The sequence below is a fragment of the Somniosus microcephalus genome, chromosome 6 (assembly GCF_052327205.1).
Source record: "Somniosus microcephalus isolate GS21.2 chromosome 6, FLI_Smic_1.0, whole genome shotgun sequence".
Lineage (NCBI taxonomy): Eukaryota > Metazoa > Chordata > Chondrichthyes > Squaliformes > Somniosidae > Somniosus > Somniosus microcephalus.
The window spans coordinates 83,462,891-83,484,267 of NC_140992.1; the positions used below are offsets into that span (position 1 = coordinate 83,462,891).

The 21,377-nt window shown below is 40.3% G+C and overlaps 1 protein-coding gene across 1 annotated transcript in view; it reads right to left on the reverse strand.

The window, feature by feature from the left end:
* Positions 1 to 1,774: 1,774 nt before the first annotated feature.
* Positions 1,775 to 21,377, reverse strand: part of LOC147115843 (guanylate cyclase soluble subunit beta-2-like) — a 59,649-nt gene continuing 40,046 nt past the window's right edge. Inside the window, exons 6-16 of the mRNA XM_085990459.1 lie at positions 20,420 to 20,640; positions 19,021 to 19,132; positions 18,620 to 18,723; positions 15,561 to 15,777; positions 11,648 to 11,968; positions 9,536 to 9,684; positions 9,140 to 9,286; positions 8,835 to 8,989; positions 8,433 to 8,638; positions 5,901 to 6,011; positions 1,775 to 5,814 (exon numbers count right to left, since the gene is read on the reverse strand). Of these exons, the coding sequence (XP_085846585.1) occupies positions 5,654 to 5,814; positions 5,901 to 6,011; positions 8,433 to 8,638; positions 8,835 to 8,989; positions 9,140 to 9,286; positions 9,536 to 9,684; positions 11,648 to 11,968; positions 15,561 to 15,777; positions 18,620 to 18,723; positions 19,021 to 19,132; positions 20,420 to 20,640 (1,904 nt within the window). The 3' untranslated portion in view covers positions 1,775 to 5,653. The remainder of the gene's footprint in view (positions 5,815 to 5,900; positions 6,012 to 8,432; positions 8,639 to 8,834; positions 8,990 to 9,139; positions 9,287 to 9,535; positions 9,685 to 11,647; positions 11,969 to 15,560; positions 15,778 to 18,619; positions 18,724 to 19,020; positions 19,133 to 20,419; positions 20,641 to 21,377) is intronic.

Below are 21,377 nucleotides of genomic sequence, written 5' to 3' on the forward strand. Positions count from 1 at the left end.
GCTCCAGCTTCAAAAATACTCCACCACAATTAAACTATCAATATTTAGTCTGCATACGTGATACAAACGTATAGTCAATACCTTAATGTAGTCCCACAAATAATAAATATTGTGTTCCTTTTTAACTCGGTTATTCTGCTTGATTCAGGGGGCATGCAATTATATCGTAGCCACTTTGTCTTCCTCCTTAGTGTAAAAAGTTGGAAGCCTTGCAATCTATGTTTTCTTGCAGAACGTATTGTCTATACTGAAATGCTAATGAGTAGGTGTAATTTTATTAAATTCGGTTTTACGGGTTGAGTTTTTTAAAATTCAAATGTTTATTTTGTCCTTTTCTAACTGCTGCAATTTATCATCAAAATGGAAAGTGAACATCGGATTCACTTTGCTGTATGCACAATATATTCTGCAGGAAACGTTAAGCACCATGTCTGTACATGGCATGAAACACGAATCATAGTCACTGACGTCTGCACTGAAAACAAACAGTGCCATGCAATATTAAATAGCCGAGCCTGGCATCTCAAATTTACCGACCACTTTTCTATTCACATGTCTTAGTGAAAGGAGTAGAATAAGGTACGGTAAATTAGGCAGCGAAATAATACTACAAATGGCATATAGATTACCGACTTAATAAGTGCCAACATATTCTAGACTAAGTATACTGCGGTTGTACAACAGCAAATCCGACAGGACTTCACTGGATCCCTGGCGTGCATGAATAATTGAGAAGGTGGAGGTGGAAAAAAGAAACACTTTGATGTGAGGACATAGCCCAGTGCCCCCACAGGATTTATGTCTATGTGTTACAAGAAGTATTAAAATCGAACGAGCCATGTGGAGTAAAATGGAAATTTAGACGGTTTATAATGTGTATACGTTTTAATGGCACGGGTGATTTTACTAGTACAGTACCGTCAAATTGTAGGAGAAATACATAAAATGCTATAATTTTTACATAACCAAATAAAACCAACAATGATGAGTATCGTTTTACACATGTCGCTTGGTTAAACTTACAAAGCAATGTTCGACCGAAAATTGAAACCATCTGAACTCACAAATAAATTATTTAAAAGGTCTTGTGTCTAGTCACCTGAACCTATTGATCATTAAGTGATAAATGCGACCTTCCCGCTTGTGATGCTTGATCCATTAAAAGGACGGACGAGGATTGAACATTGAAAATTTGGCTCTGCGTGAACTCGCCTCTGGAGCAGCCAAGGAAACCCGACTGTGGCTGTGCGGTTCTGGGAGCTTTCAGCACCATGGAAAGTAACAAGCGCCTTATGCAGATCATCAAAGAAATGCGTTCAGACATGAAGAAACTGGAGTCAGAAAACAAGGCCCTACGAGTGAAGTTAAGTCAGTCTGGGAAAAGAGCAGAAATGTTGGAAAAAGCAACTATTTCCGCTCTTCAACAGCAGCTAAAAACCGAGGAGGCATTAACGCACGCTAACCTGCGCAGAAATATCTCCGCCCCTATACTGGAAGGAGAAGCCAGAGGTAAATAGTGCCAGTGTGAACTGGAAAATGCAAAGAATATACAGAGTATCCGCATTTGCCACTGATCGCAGTCATTTTCAATGTCCAGCTACTTCCTACCTTTCCAGGCATGACTTATTGCTTAATAACAACAGAAAATGCTGGAAAAACTCAGCAGGCCAGGCAACATCGGTGGGGAGAGAAATAGAGTCAACGTTTCGGGTCAAAACCCTTCTACAGAACTTTAAACAACTTCGCCTTCTGTAGAAGGGTTTCGACCGGAAACGTTGACTCTGTTTCTCTCTCCAGGGATGTTGCCTGGCCTGCTGAGTTTTTCCAGCATTTTCTGTTGTTATTTCGGATTTCCGGCATCCGCAGTATTTTGCTATCGTATGACTTATTGCTTACTTGGCGCTACTGACATGTCTGTGTTGGTTTCAAGTTAATCTTCTAGTTCACACTTCTGCTTTAGACACGTATGTGTTTACTGTTTATCGATAATGTCAGCACATTTCAAATGTTAAATTGACCAATTCACGTTTTTCTTCCATCTTCAGCAACTTTGCCTCATTTCCAAAATAATCGTATAAACCGAGTTGGTTTGCAGAAAAGAATCTCAAAAGAACAAATTGTTAGGAAAAGAACATGCATTTACATAGCGCCATAACACGCTCTCGCGCACGACCTCGCAAACGCTTCATCAGTGACTCCTAAAGTGTAGTGACTGTTATTTTGCAGGCTAACCTATAGTGACACCTCATAGTTATTATGCAGGCACATTACTATAAAATAGTAATCCTTTCCCAGAATTCTCCCAAAGCTTATTTTCCAATAAGCAATAAAGTATGTGATATTGGATTCTCTGACTTAATGAAGTGTTGCATAGGGATCACTTTTATTTTGAACCTGGAATCCTCTTACTAAGGATTCGATGAGAATGGATATGGGAGGCGAAGTTGTTTAAGGCCAAGACAATAATAAGACAATAGTACAAAAGCAAAATACTGCGGCTGCTGGAAATCTGAAATAAAAACAGAAAATGCTGGAAATACTCAGCAGGTCAGGCAGAAAGGTCATCGACCTGAAACGTTAACTGTTTCTCTCTCCACAGATGCTGCTTGACCTGCTGAATATTTCCAGCATTTTCTGTTTTTATTTAATAAGACAATAGTGTCATGTTCATTCTAAATGACGTGGCTTCAATTTTAGGAGCTGTACCGTCAAAGTACGTAATGTGTGAGATTAACTAATCTGTAAAATGGTTGTTACCCTTATATACGATCAACCTGAGTACAATTTGAGTTCTGAGCAGAAGTGGAGTGGCGGCGACATTCTATATATTTTGATTTCAATAAGATGTATTTTCGCCAGTGTCTGAGAAATGCATTGGACATATAATGCACAAATTAATTTGCAGATAACACGATGACCGTGAGACGCTACTCCATATCATCTTTACGTGCCTTCACTGTGGGCAATAAACGTTAGAAATCTCCAGATCAGAATCAAACCGATCAAATGAGTGAGCAAGAGGAGCCAACATCCGTGGCAGCGACTCAGCCTTGCACAATAATGAAACTCGCTAAAAGCCAAGGAATTCTTGCTCGATTGCCGGGCACTAACACCTCTGAAGAGAAATATCCCCAAGGAACAACCTTGCAAGAATACGTCCATAAGTGCAAGTAAGCAATAAAATAAGCCTCTTGAGATCAAACTGAAAGTTACAGCTGACTGTCCAGAAATAGCACTTCAACCAGACTAAAAAATGTAAATTCAGATTGAGAGAGTGCCTGTGACTAAATATAAAATGATTCTGTAAACAACTCAGTGATTGATTAGCCATCAGCCCTAGAAAAATAGTTGAGGTGATATATTTCTGAGTTATGATGACTAGATCAGTTTAGTGAGTGTGTATGTTATCTTAGGTTAAATTATACTTAAATATAACTATTTTTATAAAGTGTTAAATGTCATACAAATTTACACTTGTATGTATCTAAAGTAAAGTAAAGCTGAACGATTAAGTCTATAACATTTATTCAAATAACGATGTAGAACAGAAGGTAGTTGCTTTCGGTATTAAATCTATAATTGTTTCAGATACTAATGTAAATACTGCGGATGCTGGAAATTTGAACAAAAACAGAAAATGCTGGAAAAAAGCAGGAGTTCTGCCTGAAGCGTCATCCTGTTTACTCTCTCTACAAATGCTGACTGGCCTGCTGTGTGTTTGCAGCAATTTCTGTTTTTGTTTAAGAAACCAATGTTTTGTGAAAATTATAATTTAATTCCTACAACAGAGGAAATGTGATATTAGAATTATTAAATGAAGTTGGTGCAGTGCCAAATGTTAGAAAGTTAGAACAGATATCAAATAACTTAAATCATTGGAGCAGATACATTCAAGCACACTGTACCCTTGTATCCTTGTGTAAATTGTATATTTTATATGGTCACAGGTCCGTACTAGATTCAACCAATATTTCAGTTTGAATTGCTATCATTCTAGTTTTGACCAATTAAATGCATGCTGACAATTGCTCAATAACAATTTCAAATGATTTAAGATCATTGCAATGTAAAGAAATGATAGGCGGTAGAGTATTCTATGTAACACTTCAAGTTATGTAGTGCAGTGAATATGTTTCTTCAAATTCTCTCAACAGATTTAAAGTGAAGTCTGTAACCTTTCTTTTGCCTGTGGATGTTGCATCTCATTCTGAAAATCAAGGCCCTTCCCAGCACCCAGAGAATCAGAATTGCGATCAGCTGTCTCCTATTCAGGAAAACGATTCCTAAGTAATTTGCTTTATATTTGAATAGTTTTACATACACATTTGTATCAAATTGCTACATTCTTTCAGGAAAGGGTTTCTTTACCTCGGAGAGGTATAGTTTCCAGACCTACGAAATCTGTAATTCCATGAATGTAAGTAACTGTTGTGGCTCAAATGTGTACCCATAGTAAACAATGACTTGAGGAAATTCAATACGTGTTTGTCTGCTGACCTGAATTTCTACTTCATTGAGAAACTGGTGTGTGCGTGCAAGTATGTATCTGTGTGCACCTTGGTGTTGTGCTTATATCTACCAACGAAATGGAAGATATAGCAAAATGAGATAAGCAGGTCCAAAATATCATTGTTCAACGCAAGCAGGAAGATTTGGGGCGATTATACTCTCCCTCCTCTTTTACCACCCAGACACATTTGAAATAAACATGTCCATTTGGGCAAATAGGCTGCCATTTAACCCGTGCGTTATGAAAATATTTTCTTTCGCATCAAATTTATAAAACAAAATCATTAAATGTTGCGTTTATTTAGCCTAGTTTGTTTTTTTCTTCTGAAACCTTAATGCATGCATATATTTACTTAACACTGGAGTTTTAGTTAACTCTGGTACGTGAAGATGGGTTGGATGAGGGCGATGAAGAGTTTTTTTAAAACTCAGTGAGTTATGATCTGGAAGGCACTGCCTGAAAGGGTGGTGGAAGCAGATTCAACAGTAACTTTCAAAAGGGAATTCGATATATACTTCAAAAGAAAATATTTTGTAAGGCTATGGGGATAGAGCAGGGGAGTGGGACTAATTGGATAGATCTTTCAAAGAGCTGACAAAGACAGGAGGGGCTGAATGGACTCCATCCTTGCTATAAGATGAGGAGGAAATCATTAGGTAGGATTCCGTTCAAATTAGGATAACGGAGCCAAGTTAAAATTTGGCACATTCTTAATAATGTATAAATCTGAATATTTATTTTATATAATGCCTTCAGTGAATATTAATCACGATTCATAAAAGTAAAATATTAAAATTGTATTGCCTTCTCACAGTGTCATATGTGGCAGATAGTCTGTGGGATCCAGAAGCATAAATGTTGTGCAGTACATTAAATAGATTTACATACATTGTCAGAATGGAGTGTTCATTGTAAATTACTGAATTTTCTGATGTAACGCACAATTTATCAGGCAATACATTAATAAAACTGTATTCAAGAATGTGTATATACTGCCCCGTTTCCTTTCTCTTTTCAACATAAATTTAATGTGTTGTTGAAGTAATTACATTCGGAGCAATTGGGCTGTTTATTTAGCACAACACATAACATTGTGAAAGTTGAATAAGAACTGGTAATCTTTTTTGTTTTTATTTAGAGCATTTATAGTAAAATGCACAAGTTTGATTTGATGTTTTTCTGACTGGGTTTCCCTGTTGCTTGTTCATCATGATCCTTTGAAAGCTGATGGGGGTCACAGTCTGATTGCTGAATGCTATGTACACTGTGCAGACTGCCATAACTTTCCGAGTCACGTGTTTTTCCTGTGGGGGGAGGAAAAAGAATCCCACATTATTTCCATTTGCGACTTCCCACCACTTACTTTATTTGTTTGAAAAATGAAGCGAACCTGCCATGTCCTTTATTATTGGATAATTGTTTTCTGGGACAACCTCGGGCCTATCGGTGTATTTCATTGCAATGGTGGGTCGCCGATCCTGATATGTATTGCATCTGGCATCTATCCAAAAAAAAAATGAAGCACTTTAAAGAAGAAAATACAATCTGTTCCAACATTTGGAAATTGTAATAACGTTTTATTATTTCTCTGTAAGGGAAATCTAGAAATGGAACTACTAACTGGAATATCTCTTAGATGCTCCTGGAAAAGGTTCTGGAAACAGCATGGAAGGGTCATCAACACATAAATTATTCCAATAAAAGATGTAACTTTTTTCTAAAATTACCTGAGTGCAAGAACGAATAATAGTAGTGTTGGGTGCTATAATTATTGTTTGTTTATGCGAAATAGATGATGAGGGTTTTGCAAAATGGGACATTTTCCAGCTGGCAACTTTATCAAGTGCGACCAAATACACAATTGGTTGGATGAAATGTGGAGCTCCTTACCTCACTTAGCCAGTGTCCCAGTCTCTCCATGCCCCCTTAGTGCTAGGTCAATTACACTACATAGTTTACCTGGAGGGGATACAGTTGGACTTGGAATGAAGACAGATTGTGCAGTGTAAAGTCAGGTGCCAAGTCACTGACTTTACAAATAGTGCAACGGAAAGTTTAAAAATAATCTCAAACAATGCATAGAGCTGTATGGGAGCTTGGAAAATGTATTTTACTTTTTGAATTTTTGTGCTGATCAATGTGAAAGATGTTAGTGCTGGGCATGGAATACATTCCAATTGAAGAAGCCAATTTGTGCACAACAAGGTCCCATAAACATCAATGAGATAAATTACTAGATTGTTTTAGTGATGTTGGTTGCAGGATAAATATTGTCCAAGACACAGAGAACTCTCCTGCTCTTCTTAGGTGCCATGGGATCTTTTATGCCTACCTGAGTGGGCAGACAATCTGAAAGCCAGCAATCTCATTCAGTACTGCATTTTGAAGAAGTCATTAGGTGCTGTACTGAAGTGTCACCCTGGAGTTGGCTTGAACTCCTGACCGATCTTCTGACTTGGAGTGCTACCAATGAGCCAAGGCTGAAACCTAAAATATTAACATTTTTGATGGGGTCTTGGCAGTCGAAGTGGGGGAGGATTAAAGGTGCAGGTAGCATCTTGGAATAAAAACAAGATGCAGCCTCCACTGAAAATTGTCAATTAAGCAATGTGGCTATCTTGCATCCATTTAATTGTCTATTGTGTCCTTTTCATTTATTTCACATGTTACACATCACCTAGCAATGCTGGATGCCTGCTGCATTCAAGCATTAGTAGACTCTGGGGCAATTGAAGCGATAATGATGGAAAATGTGATGCCACTCCATTATTACTGCCTCATTTAAATATACAGGAAACTTTGGTTTATCTGGAGGTTGTATGTCCGGAAACCTCGATCTAACGGCAGAAATCAGCAGCCATTTTGGTTAGTTTTTTTTCTTCTCCTAGCATTTTTTTAACAGTCAGGCGCTGGAAAGCGTCTCTGTAGCTTAGCAACAGCTTCAGAGACGCTTCCAAGGTACGGGCCGAGTGCTTACAAGCTGTTGCTAAGCAACAGTGTTTGTTGTCAGATACAGAGATGAAAACCTCCGTATCCTTCAACATTAGCGCTGGTCTATCCGGAATTTTTGATAGATCGGCAGCAGCTCGGTCCCGTCGGTGCCGGATATCGCGAAGTTTCCTGTACCTGCCCGCATTTGGATGGGCACTACTGGTATCTGGCAGAAATGATGCCAGAAGATCAGAATGGCCATACAAATGAGCAAAGTTCCTGTATTTCTGGTCCCCACCCAATTTTCTGTCCCTGCCCAGTATCACCAGAAAATATGAACAAAAGAGAGAAGGGAAAAAACAGCCATATACTTCTAGTATTGTATTTTGTTTTATGATACTGGTCTAAAAAGTTAGGTAATTGACAAGTAATTTTAAAAATCTTGTATCTGCATGCACTTCCTGTTAACGAAACCTTACTTCTTGTTGTCACACTTGTGTGCAATTTTTCCCATTATAAATTCCTATCAAATTTATAATGGAAACTGCCTATGTTCATTTGTCACACTGTAATTATGCCCTCCTGTTGGCACTGAACAGGCCCAGTGTTGTGTCTCTTAGCTCCTCAGTCTGTACTGCAGGTTAATTGCTACACTCAAATACGACTTCTTTGCATCCCAACTTGCTGTAACTTTTGCTTTGCATCCTGGTCCAATTATCTTTCACCCTCTAACCCCACTTTACCTGAAGACTACACTTGGTCTTGACTCCCTGTTTTAAACACCACATCATCTTTTTGACCTAGATATATACCTATAATCATAAACTTGTGATTATGAAAATAAATCCATAACCATATCCAGAACCCAACAAACCTTTTGTCAATGCTATATTTTTCCTGGAGAACTGAAGCTTTGCAGCCTCAATCCACCATATGCTTCAGAACATTTAACTTGCATTTTAACATTTGTGGCTTTTGAGTTAAACTGTACCTTTTTGATTGGCATCTTCTGCCTTTGATTCAGGTAGGGACTGCACAGATTCTCGGCCAGAATCTGACTCCCTTAGTGGCCTGCCCAGGATTTCATTTTCTGACGCAACCAGGTTTCTAACGAGGAAATAAGTGCACATCTTCCCTTTTCCTTTAACTTCAATCTCACCTCTTTCATGTATTTCAAAGTTTTTATCCTTAAGCGCTCTGAAATAGAAAACAAATGAAATTAAATCTCAATTTATCATTGGAGCAAGGAAGAAATAAACATCCTCTACTTGTGGCTTCAATGGAAAAGAAGATTTTCAGCTGGCTGCTTAGTATTCTGTAACATTTATATTTTAATAAAGTGCATGTATAACATTAAGGTTATGCTACAAAAACATTGAACTGAATCTTTTACCGGAAAGCACTGGGACTGAGGTGGATCTTGTTTGGTACGCCATGGCTTTCCATTCTTGAAGCTGTGTTGACTGTATCTCCAAAAAGGCAATATCGAGGCATCTTTTCACCAACCACTCCAGCCAGGACTGGGCCAGTGGTTACTCCAACTCTTATCTTTATAAAGAGACAGAGGCTACTGTACTCACATAACTAATATGATAATTAAAAACACAAACATGGCTCTGCAATTTATTACTTTGCACTATCCAATTTGAATCAATCAATAAACTTTATCTTTTAATACTATTGAAAATAATAACGTACCTGGATAGGTTTTCCAGTTACAGGATTTGTTACACCTTTAGCTGCTATGATCATTCCCAAGCTAAAATTTGCTACCCTCTCAGCATGTGAAGATACTGGTACAGGGACTCCTCCGACCACCATGTAGGCATCTCCTATTGTCTCCACCTTTACAATTTGGAATAAAGATATATCTTTAAAGTATCACATTCAGGGGACTTGAGATTATATTAGTGAGGCTAAATTATTACTGTCTTGTCAGTGTTAATTAGTGGCAACTGTTTTTCTGTGAAAACATGCATGTCAATGAAATCCTACCTTCTTACTATACAGCATTAATCCTGCATTTAAATAAGTAACTAAAATACAATCTATTACTGCCTTCCTGCATACCCATTGAATGAAGAAAATTGATACCTTATAGACATCATGGACTGTGGTTAGTCTGTCAAACTTCAGGTACATGGTATTGAGCATAACCACTATTTGAATTGGTTCACACTGAGCGCAGATACTAGTAAATGTCACAACATCACTGAACAGTATGGTACACTCCTTAAATTCACCTAGAGCAGAAAACGTGATATCAGTAACAATTTAACTAACTGTGAAAATCATTGTTAATACTATTGATCTCTTGAAACTTGTCAGTTTGACAGTTCCATTTTTATTAGAATTAAGAAAAATATATAAATTTTAAATTGTTACTATGCGAATGGGGGGAAAAAGTTCGGAACAGTTTCTTTAAGCATGGAATTATTTATTCAAGGAATGATTTGCCACAGGGTACAGTTGAGGCAGAGAATATTATGAGGGTGATTTTCACATATCGTGCAGATCGAGGGGCAGTGAACAAAGTGATCACGCTGCCCGCCCAATGTCACCAGCGAGAGGCCCGAACCATTTTCATGGTCGGGCCTTATTTTAATTTGAGTGGAGAGCTACCAGCACTCAGTGGTGGTAATTTAAATTTTTAATCAAAGACAGCAAACTGGTAGTCCATTTTACACTTTGCCAGGTTTCACACACTCCACCCAGTGGAACTTCAAAATGACGTTGGAGTCCTCAATTTAAATATTTTATTAAGGCCCCTGCCTGTTTTGGACAGGAGCACTGGCTGCACATTTTTAGGCCCGTTCGAAAATCGACAGGCTTGGGCGGCTAGTGAGCGGTAGGTTTTTAAAAAATTGTCTTGCCTTTTCAACATGAACATGGCAGTAGGGAGATGAAAATTTCCCCATGTGTCTTTTAAGGGAATAGTAGATAAACATTTGAAGCAGAAGATACACAGCTATGAGGAGAGTCCAAAGCTGTGGTATTCTGCCAAAATAAAAATGGAAAAATATAAATGCTGGAGATCTGAAATAAAAACAGAAATGACTGGAAATACACATAGGTCAGTGAGCATCTGTAAAGAGAAAAGACAGGTTACATGTGAGGCAAGGTCTTGATCCTGATGTGACAGGGCAGTTGCCTCCACAGTTGCTCATAGGGTGACTTCCCAATCCTGACCAGATAATCAAGGAAGAGAGATTCTGTGTAGACAGACACTTTCTCCCAGCCAAGAAGGGTGGGGAACTCAATGATACATTAGCACAAAGCTTAAATTGGTAGAATAACACCACTTTAAGGATGGATTGCTGCATGGACTGAGGAGATGTAAATACCAGATAAGAAAATGAAATAATTTGGAAAATGTCAGCATTACAGGAATCGAGGTATTGTTAACAACAATTGACCTTTGTAAAGCGCCATCTCTGCATCTAGCATTTACACACCACCTGTGGTATTGCTGTGAAGTGGTTTCTACTCCACCCTTCTAAAGATGGTGTGTTAATAGAGTCGTGATGTCAGATTGCATCAAACTGCAGACCGAGAAATAGAAGCCCCAGCATTTGAACTTGTGGGGCCCACACACACATTACAGACTGCAGTGTAAATGAGATGCTCTCTGTAAAGGGAGAGCACATCTGGAACTTTGCTAGCAAGGCAGGAAAATATTTAAATTGAAGGAATAGGTTTGTAGAATTGGTCATCGCTCCTAAGGATAATACAAGAGATCATTATTAATTTCTCATAAATTTTATTAACTGTGCACTTATGTTGTGACATCATCACACACATCATGAGGCAATAACATCAACAGTCTTCATAGACATTTGAATCCAGGAAGTAAGATGGTGTATGGAGGAGTCAGTATTGAGCAACTTTTCAAACCTGAAGTGAACTCTGGAGCGAATTGCTCCCAGTTTCTTGAAGTGAGAAAGTGCCATTAAAGAGAAACACTACAATTGCATGTAGCTGAACTTCAGTGGCTGACTATTGGTTGTACAGGGCAGTAAATGCTCAAATAATGATAATCCTTCCAAAGAATGTTGTATGGGGAACATGCTGCAACAGTTATCAACTCTTCATTATCTCAAGTATCTTCCTATTTTCATTTTTGAGCTCTAACTTTAACAATGAATCAATCCTCTACAGTCAATGTGTTCATATAATATTAATATAAACTACTTTAAATCCATTCACCTGCCTCAACTTTTTTGCCTTCTTTGAGCTGGTTAGCCACATGCTTTGGTAGCATTGCATAGAGCAATGCTTCTGTCTTCTTCTTTTCTTCCTCTAAATGCTTGGAGAGAATTCTCAGTTCTTCTTTTTTTCTTTCAAGCTGATTGGATAATTCCATCTCAGCAAGCCTCTGCTGATTCAGAAGAATAAGATCCCTGGTCACATCATGAGAGGCGATGTCTGAAATGTGCATGTGCCTTTCTTCAAGCTCATGCAAGCTACGCAACAGAGGAGAGCATAGATACAACATGCATTGTAAATATTCCATCCACACCATTTGACCTGAAGGAAGATGATGAAAATCAGTGTGAGAAGCACCTATTAAATTCCTTTGCAACAGTAATACTTTGGTAACTGTCAAAACATTCCATGCTTTAACTGGTCTGGAGTACATTTCTACCAAATACATCAGTCTATTAACTTCTATTACATTTGACCCCCTTAGAAATCGCTGAGATTTTCCTCTTCATTGGCTATCGTGTAGTAAGCAGGATATCTGGCCACCTGATGGTCATACTGCTGACCTCAAAAATGTTTCCAGAGTCAATCTAATTTACATATTTTGGCAGCTCCCAACGGAGTATTCACCTGCACAAAGGAGACGCCCTGGGGCCAGAATGGAAAATCCTTAATGAGCCCCTGCTAGATCCAGTGTAACATGCCAATAGGGGAGTGTGAATCATTCGCCCGGTGATCGATTCCACTCCCTAGAGTGGACTGTTGAATTTTACTAGCAATAGCAATTCTATGATGGTAATGATAGAGTCACATCAAAAGTCACATTTTCTATCATTACCGCTTTATTTTGTTATGTCCATCCCTTACTAGGCAGAGCATCCAGTGGAAGTGAGATTGGAAAATTGCTACTTGGCCAGAACTAAGCAGAGATTCAGTGGGACACATCCCTGTCCAATTTCCTGCCTTTGCCTGAGTTACTTTTCTAGTGTAACTCGAGAGTAAAATCTTCCCAAATCTCAAATGGGAATCCAATGGAAATGTGCTTCAGATTTAAATCTTATTTAAATTTTGTATAAAACATTGAATAAAGATATAAATACATATGGTGCATACAAATCTATAAAGAGAAAGATCATTAATATTAATTTACACTTAAGAGACAAAGATGGTTATTGTGAAAGCTTTATTATGTTCACATTTCAGATTTGCAATATAGTTTAATTGGTCATTAGTTTTTCTATCCTGATTTATAATAATGTAAAGATTCTTTACAAAATAGTAACACTGATCAAAATATTGAGTTCGAAGCAAAGCACTCTAAGCCTAAGCCTGTTGGAGATCCACTTTGTGAACTTTACTACTTTGGTTGTGCCATGAAATGCATCCCATAATACAATGTCTTAGAATCTTCTGATCTGTTCATACATATTAACAACTTGCCATTATATCACACCTTTAACATAAAGAGATGTCCCAAGGTCCTTCACAAATAGATATAAAGAAAACAGATGTCAAGCCAGGAAGGGAGAAATAGGAGAGGTGATCAGAATCTTGGTCAAAGAGATGGATTTTGAAGAGGTTTTAAAAGGTGGAAAGAGACATTGCAAGGTGATCGAAATTTGGGTCAAAAGAGATGGATTTTAAAGTGGTTTTCAAATGTAGAAAGAGAGATGGAGAGGTTGAGGCAGGAAGTTCCAAAGACTAGGACCCAGGTAATTGAAGGACCTGCCACCAAAGGTGAGGCAAAGGAAGGGGCGGATACACAGAAGGGGAAGTCAGAGGAACATAGTGTTCAGGCGGGGATACAAGGCTGGAGGAGATTGTAGAGATATGGTGGTGGAAGGTCATGGAGGGATTTATGGACAAGGATTAGGAGATCAGGAGCTCATATAAGCCAGCAAGAACAGAGGAGATGGAGATGTGGGACCAGGTGCAGGACAGGATACATGCAGCAGAGTTATGGACAAATTGCAAGATGTTGGATGGGGAGCCAACAAGGAGAGCACTGCAATAATTGAGTCAGGAGTTACAAAGGCATAAGGGTTTCAGGTTTCAGCAGTGGAAGGGCTGAGGTAAGTGTGGAGGCAGGCAACGTTGTAGAGGTGGGCATAAATGGTCTTGATGATGGCTAGGATGAGAGGTTTAAAGCTTGGCTCGATGTCGAACAGGGTGCAAAGATTGTGGACAGTCTGGGTCAGCCTGAGACTGTGGCTGAGGGAGGAGTTTGTGGCAGAGACCGAAAACTATGGCTTTGTTCTTCTTGATGTTGAGTAGAGGAAGATGTGTCTTGATGTTAGAAAAGCAGTCTGATAGAATGGAGGCAACATCGAGAGAGGATAAATGGAGTTGTGTATTATTGGCATAAAGAAAGAACTGATATTGCTTTTCCTTTTTAGATTCAGTGGCCTAGAAATTGGGTTTTGGCTTAGCCAGGGCTTTAGCGCCGGAAGTTAGTGCCGGCGCTAAGTCCCCCTGCGCGCGCCAAAAATTCAGCAGGGCCGCGCCCAAACGGCTGCCGGCGCTACTGAAGGGCCTTTGCGGCGGTAAATCGGCGCTAACTGCCGTTTCGCGCCGCAATTCCGGCGCTGCGGCACCCGATGCGGTGCGGCAGGCTCGGGAAGTGCAGGCCTCCTCCTTCCGTTAAGGAGGAGCTGCCTGCACCCGGCCGCGGCCCGCGCAAATCTGTCTAAAAATGAGCCCGGCACCTCGGACAAGTGCCGGGCTTGCATCTGTTCCGGGGGGTGGGGGGGAGAAGTCCGGGGAGGGAGCTGCGGGCAGGCGGCCGGCGGGAAAGCGGCCGGCCGCCGCGGGGCCTTTAATGCGCCGGCGCAAACTCATGCAAGACTCTGTTGCTAGAGTCTTAGTTGCGGCTGCCACGGGCGAGGCGGCCGCAACTGAATTTCGGCGCTAGGGCCCGTCGGCATGGCAACCGGGACGCTGCGCACACCGATGACGTCATCGGTGCCGGCGCAGCGCTACCGGTGCAACGCCGATTTAGGGCCCCAGGGAATTTTTAAACTGGCCATAACTCTGGCGCTAGTCCCTCTAGCGCCTCAAAAGCGGCGCTAAGGCAACTGAATTTCTAGGCCATAATATATAATGTATTTGACTTTTCAGGGGAGATTTTTGTTTAGTATTTTTTGATTTTAAAAAGTTAGTGAGCCTTTAAAAATTGCAATTGCATAGAACTATGGTAAACAACTTTTTCTTTTATTCTTCCTATTTAGTTGGTTTTTGAAATGTTTTTGTTGAGTCATATTAGGGTACTAGCTCAGACGGGATATGGAATTCACTGTGCAGAACCGCTGAATTTATGCGCGTGCACAGCCGATGCTCAATCGTCCCTGGATTTAGGACTCTCTCTTTGAATGCCAATTCAATTCATTCTTATTTTTGGGCGCCATAGCTCCTTGAAGCCAATACCCTGATGAGGTCATTAGTACTATTTAAACAACATAAAAAATATAACAAGAACCTTAGTTTTAATTATAACTTTTTTTTTAAAAAAAGGTTGCGTTGGTAATTGGTTTCGAGTAATGCTCATAAAGAAAGGCTACCTGCAGACAGCATTGCCATTTAATTTATGGACTGCAAAATGTGAAGGGCTCTATTTTAAATACATGTGAAAGCTGACCCCATGATATTGTCGAGGGGTAGAATGTAGATGAGGAAGAGGCGAGGTCCAAGGATAGGTGGCAGTGTGAGAAAGAGAAGAGAAGCCATTGCTGCGTTTGGATAAGTAGGAATGGAATTGTGCAAGGGAATGTCCCATGGAGCTGGACAATGTAAGAAATAATGTTGTTAGAAGGTGTGATTTACAAATCCAGTTCTTTTTCCATTATTTTTACACTGCAACTTATATTTCACTTTAAATACATCTACCCCATTTTAGAAGTTGTTTCATTTTTTAACACACCTCTTAGTTCCAGCATTGGTCGCTGCTTCCATGATTCTGGCATCATTTCCCGTTTTGTTCTTAACACAAACTGGCTATTAATGAATTTCCGCACACTTGGTATTTTGAATGTTACTTCCGGGTGAACAATGATGAAGTACTCGTCAAGTCGGATGTCCATTGTCTGAAGACCTGGGACTATCTTCTGTATATTTATCCCTGCTTGTTTTACCCTGAGCTTAAAAGGCCAAGACCAAGTAAAGCATTCAATAATCAACATTTTCACAATAAGTAAATTGAATCATCAGCTTGCAATACAGAATGCTGGGACATAAGGCATCTTTCTTTTGTTCAAATATATGGAGTTGATAATTGTTACCTTTTAGAAAGCCTTTCATTAGCTTTCAAACCAGATGCAACATTAATTTCTAATTAAGGCCATATTTACACTCCACGTTTAGTATTGCTACATCGTGGTTTCTGATTCATTCCAGTGTCAGACCAAGCCCTGACTCCAATTTAGACTGTGTTTATACTATTATGAAATGAAACTGCTTTGCCCCAAAATTACAGTTGAAGTGTAAACGCATTCCCAATTAAAATTTCCAATCCTGATTTAAGGACTTAATTGTAGATAACACGTTAAGGAAATACATTGGCAATAACTAAGCTAATTTAATCTAATTACAAAATAAGTGTGTTTTTGCGGTACAGTATTTGCTATTTCAATACTGTGTATCCAATTACAACTTTGTAATTCAAAATGATTAAAAGTATCTAATTTGAAAGCATACAAAACCAGTTGTGCATGATAATAGAACACTGATGAAGCAGGTGAATTAAATACATATCAGTTTATAGGATAAGGAAGTTCCTAATATTGATTCCATTTTTTCGTGAAAAGGCTGGATATGAGGAGATGTTTGATCTTATGAGGGACTAATAGCTGCATTAAAAAGGAAAATACATCTCAGTATTCCCTTAATGACTCAGTGGATTGACCCAGTAAGTAATTGAGCCATACAGACTCGGAATCATAGGGGGAAAAATTGGGTTGGTTTGCGCCTTTCGTTGGTACCCCCGGGGGGTGCTAACGGGGCGCAAATCCCCTAGTGCCCGGGCGCAGCATCGCTAACGCCTCCCGCAAAATTCAGCGGGAGGTTAGCGGCGGTGGCAGCCATTAGCGCCCCGCTGGCGATGACGTCATCGCTGTGCGCAGTGCCCCGCTTGCGACCCGGTCGCAAACTTCCCTTGCGCCCCCCTGACCCATGGATGATATGTGCGACAGCATCAGGGGGCGGTTTTGCCGCGGCGGCGGTGCAAGTTAAAGGGGCAGGTATCGGGCGGCCATTTTTATTTTGGCCGACTGCCAACACCTGTCCCCTTTCACTTTTGTATGTAGGGTGTCGGCCACGATCACTCACCCAGCTCCCCAGTGGTTCGGCATGGCCCTGATGAGTGCAGCACTAGGCCACTCCCCTTTAATCGGGGAGGAGGCCTGCAATGATGTGACACTACGAGCTGCCGCGACATTGAATAGTAGCGCCCCAAGCAGGAGGTGGAGTGCTTTCCAGTAGTGTTCCACCTCCTGCTTGGAATGCTACTACTGAATTTACGGCCGAGGGTCGCTAACCTTTTCGGGGCCCTAAAATTAGCGCCCCGGCGACATTAGCACCCCAAAAGGGGTGCCACCCAATTTTCCCCCCATCGAATCTTACAGCACAGAAGGAGGCCATTTGGGCCATTGTGCCTGTACCAGCTCTTTGAAAGAGCAGTCCAATTTAGCCCCACACCCCAGCTTTTTCCCCATAATCCCGCAAATTAGTCCTCTTCAAGTACGTGTCCAATTGCCTTTTGAAAATTCCTATGGAATCTGATTCCACCGCCCTTTCAGGTAGTGCGTTCCAGATCTTAACCAGCCTCTGTGTGAAAAATATTCACCTCATTTCCCCTCTAGTTCTTTTGCCAATTATTTTAAATCTATGACCTCTGGTTACCAACCCATTTGCCAGAAGAAACAGTATCTCGCTACTTGCTTTATCAACACCCCTCATAATTTTGAATACTTTTATTAGGTCTCCCCTTAACATCCTCTGCTCTAAGGAGAATAATCCCAGCGTCTCCAATCTCTCCACATAATTGAAGTCCCTCATCCCTGGTGGTATCCTGGTAAACCTCCTCTGTACCTTCTCCAAGGCTTTGACATCCTTCCTAAAGTGTGGTGCCCAGAATTGTACACAATATTCCAGCTGAGTCCTAACCAGCGATCTATAAAGGTTTAGCATGACTTCCTTGTTTTTGTCTTCAATGCCCCTATTTACAAAGCCAAATAACTCATACGCTTTATTAACCATCTTATCAACTTGTCCTGCCACCTTCAAAGATTTGTGAATATGCACCCCTAGGTCCCTTTGTTCTTGCACCCCCCTCAAAATAGTACCATTTAGATTTTACGGCGTCTCCATGTTGTTCCTCCCAAAGTACATCACTTCACACTTATCCACATTAAATTGCATCTGCCATGTGTCTGCCCATTTCACCAGTATGTCTATGTCCTCCTTAAGTCTGTTACTGTCCTGCTCGCTATTTACTGCATTGTCAAGTTTTGTATCATCCACAAACTTCAAAACTGTACTCCCTATACCCAAGTTCAGTTTATTTACATATAAGAAGGAAGGTCCCAGGTTCATCCCTGTTCTGTGCTGTGTTTGCCAATCTGAGATGCGCAGCAGCAGGAATGCTGCAATTTGCCTCAGAGCCCTTGGGTTAAGCTAAAAAATCAGCCAACTTACCAATCTTGATTGCTGTCCAGTGGTCCCTGCATGAGCACAGGTTTGAACTCTGCTGTGATGGTCAAATAGGCTGTCAACATTTACTGTCAAGGCTTGCACATGAATAATGGACACTTAGGCAGGTTACACTATGGTACCTAACACACATGGAACCTATCCCAGCAAGAGGTCAATGTCTTCAGGAGAGAAAGGCAAGAACTGAGGGGAAAATACATTTTAATCGTCATTTGCACAGGCCCTGGTATATCAATAACACATTGTAAAAGGACAAATAGATTGAAGACCCACCTCTTGGTTGAAAACAATGTGAAAAGGAAAAGAATTACAAAATGTTTTTATATCTATCCATAGTCTGTCAGGGTAGGCTGGTTCAAACCCTCTTAGCAGTTTGCCTATGAAGAGAAACAAAATATAACGTGTGATTCCATACTTTTATATTCATGTGACTGATATAAAATATGATGTGCAGACAGTTGAATTTACAAATACAGGGTAACAAAATTATTTACTATGTTTAGGCACTTTACAAAATTATCACTCAGAAAAATGTGTATGGTACCGACAGGTGTTTATTTTTCAAGTAAATAAAATTTTTGACACATGGAAAACAAAGTGCTGCAAAACTAATGGCTTTGCATCCTTTTGTTCTAAATCATCTGTACTGATTTTGGAAATGGTCCAAAGGTTACCTTTTCCCAATTTGACAATCCCACGAACTGTTTCCCAGTGGTTTTTCCTGACAGGGGATCCAGAGACACAACAAGTTCTGTTTCTAATCCTATTCATTGCTCTTTCCAAATCCTGAAACACAGGATTTTATTGTATGTGCATTTAAAACATTTTTATTTAGTTTTCGTCTACTTTCGTCTACTTATGCATCTGTTACATAAAGTTCAATAGTTAACCAAAGCAAAATAGTATCTCTTTGATGTCAACAACAATTTTGCATTTATAGAATACTTTTAATGTAAAAAAAATCCCAATGTGCTTCACAGAAGCATAAAAAAAATGGATGCTGAGTCACAGAACGATGCACTAGGAGGGGTGACCAAAACATTGTTCAAATAGAAAGATTTTAAGGAAGGTTTTAAAGTAGGAAAAGGAAGTGGAGAGGTGGAAGAGTATAGGGAGGGAATACCAGAGCTTTGGTCCTAGGCAGCTGAAGGCATGGCTGCCATTGGTGGGGTGAAGGAAGGGCAGATGCAAAAGGTAACAGAATTACAGGAACAGAAAGTTCATGGATGGCGTTGTAGGGCTGGAGGAGGTTATAGAGATGGGAAGGGATAAGGTCATAGAGAAATTTAAGCATAAGGATGATAATTTTAAATTTGAGGCATTGGAGATTTGGGAGCCAATGTAGGCTGGCAAGAACAGGGACTTGGTGAACAGACTTTGGATGGGAGGTATGATACAGGTAGCAGAATTTTGGATGAGCTGAAGATTACAGAGTGTGGAGGATGGGAGACTGACCAGGAATGCATTGAAATGATTGAGTCTTGAGGTTACAAAGATGTGGATGAGGATTTCAGCAACAGAAGTAGAGGCAAAGGCAGGCAATGTTATGGAGCTGCAAGAAGGCCTTCTTTGTATTAGAGAGGATTATGGGGTTGAAAATTCAGCTCAAGAGTCGAATGGTGACTTTGCAAACAGTTTGGTTCAGCCTAAGGCAGTGGACGAGGAAGGGGATGGAGTTGATCAGCCATGATCGCATTGATTGGCGGCGCAGGCTCGAGGGGCCGAATGGCCTACTCCTGCTCCTATCTTCTATGTTTCTGTTTCTATGTTGGTGGCAAAGGTATGGAGTTTGTGGTGGAGCTGAAGACAATGGCCTTGGCCTTTCCAATGTCTAATTGGAGGAAATTGTGGCTAATTCAAGACTGGACGTCAGACAAACAGCACAGAGGCAGTGATGGGGTCAAGAGAGGTGGTGGAGAGGTAGAGCAGGGTACACGTGGAAGCTAGCCCCATGTTGATGATGTCACCAATAGACATCATATAGATGTAGAGGGGGTTCGGGCGATTCCTTGGAGGACTAGTCGGTTCTTTTGGCTATTACTATATTAAGAAAATTTAAACTTTGCAACATACCAATTTATTTAACTGTTTTTCACTTTGTTTGCGTGTATCAGCCAGGTACTGTGGCTTTGCAGACAATCTGCTGCGTCGTTTATGTGAATATGCTGGTTTCTGAGTTACCAGAAAAACGACATGCTCCTTTTTACCCGTTCGTTCCTCCTCTTCCATTTGGCTCACAATCTCCATTGTGATCTCACTGTTAAAAAAGTCCAGAGCTACTGCTCCAATTATGCCTATTAAAGATAAATAGATTAATATTTAATGTTATGAAGGTTACATGTTTTCACTATTAAAACTAACAATTTCATAACCAAAAACAAAATTCCATCTTAAATGGAAAAAAAAACTAATAATCAATATGGGGTTACTCGGAAGATGTACTGTATAATGCAAGACCCAATGAAAGTCGTGCAAGTACTTTCATCATATATTACATAACCTGGGTTTAAGTATACTTACAGTATTAAATAATGCACATTTATTTCCTTTGCAGTCAATAAAAATATACACTGTAATATGAGTCATAGAGTCATAGAGTTTTACAGCACAGAAAGAGGCCCTTCGGCCCATCGTGTCTGCGCCGCCCATCCATCCCTGTCCAGTCTAATCCCATTTTCCAGCATTTGGTCCATAGCCTTGTATGCAATGGCATTTCAAGTGCTCATCCAAATGCTTCTTGAATGTTGTGAGGGTTCCTGCCTCTACCACCCTTTTAGGCATTGAGTTCCACATTCCAACCACCCTCTGGGTGAAAAAGTTCCTCCTCAAATCCCCTCTAAATCTCCTGCCCCTTACCCTGAATCTATGCCCCCTTGTTATTGACCCCCCTACTAAGGGGAAAAGTTCCTCTTTGTCTACCCTATCTATGCCCCTCATCATTTTGTACACCTCAATCAGGTCCCCCCTCAGCCTTCTTTGCTCCAAGGAAAACAACCCCAGCCTGTTTAGTCTTTCTTCATAGCTGAGGCGC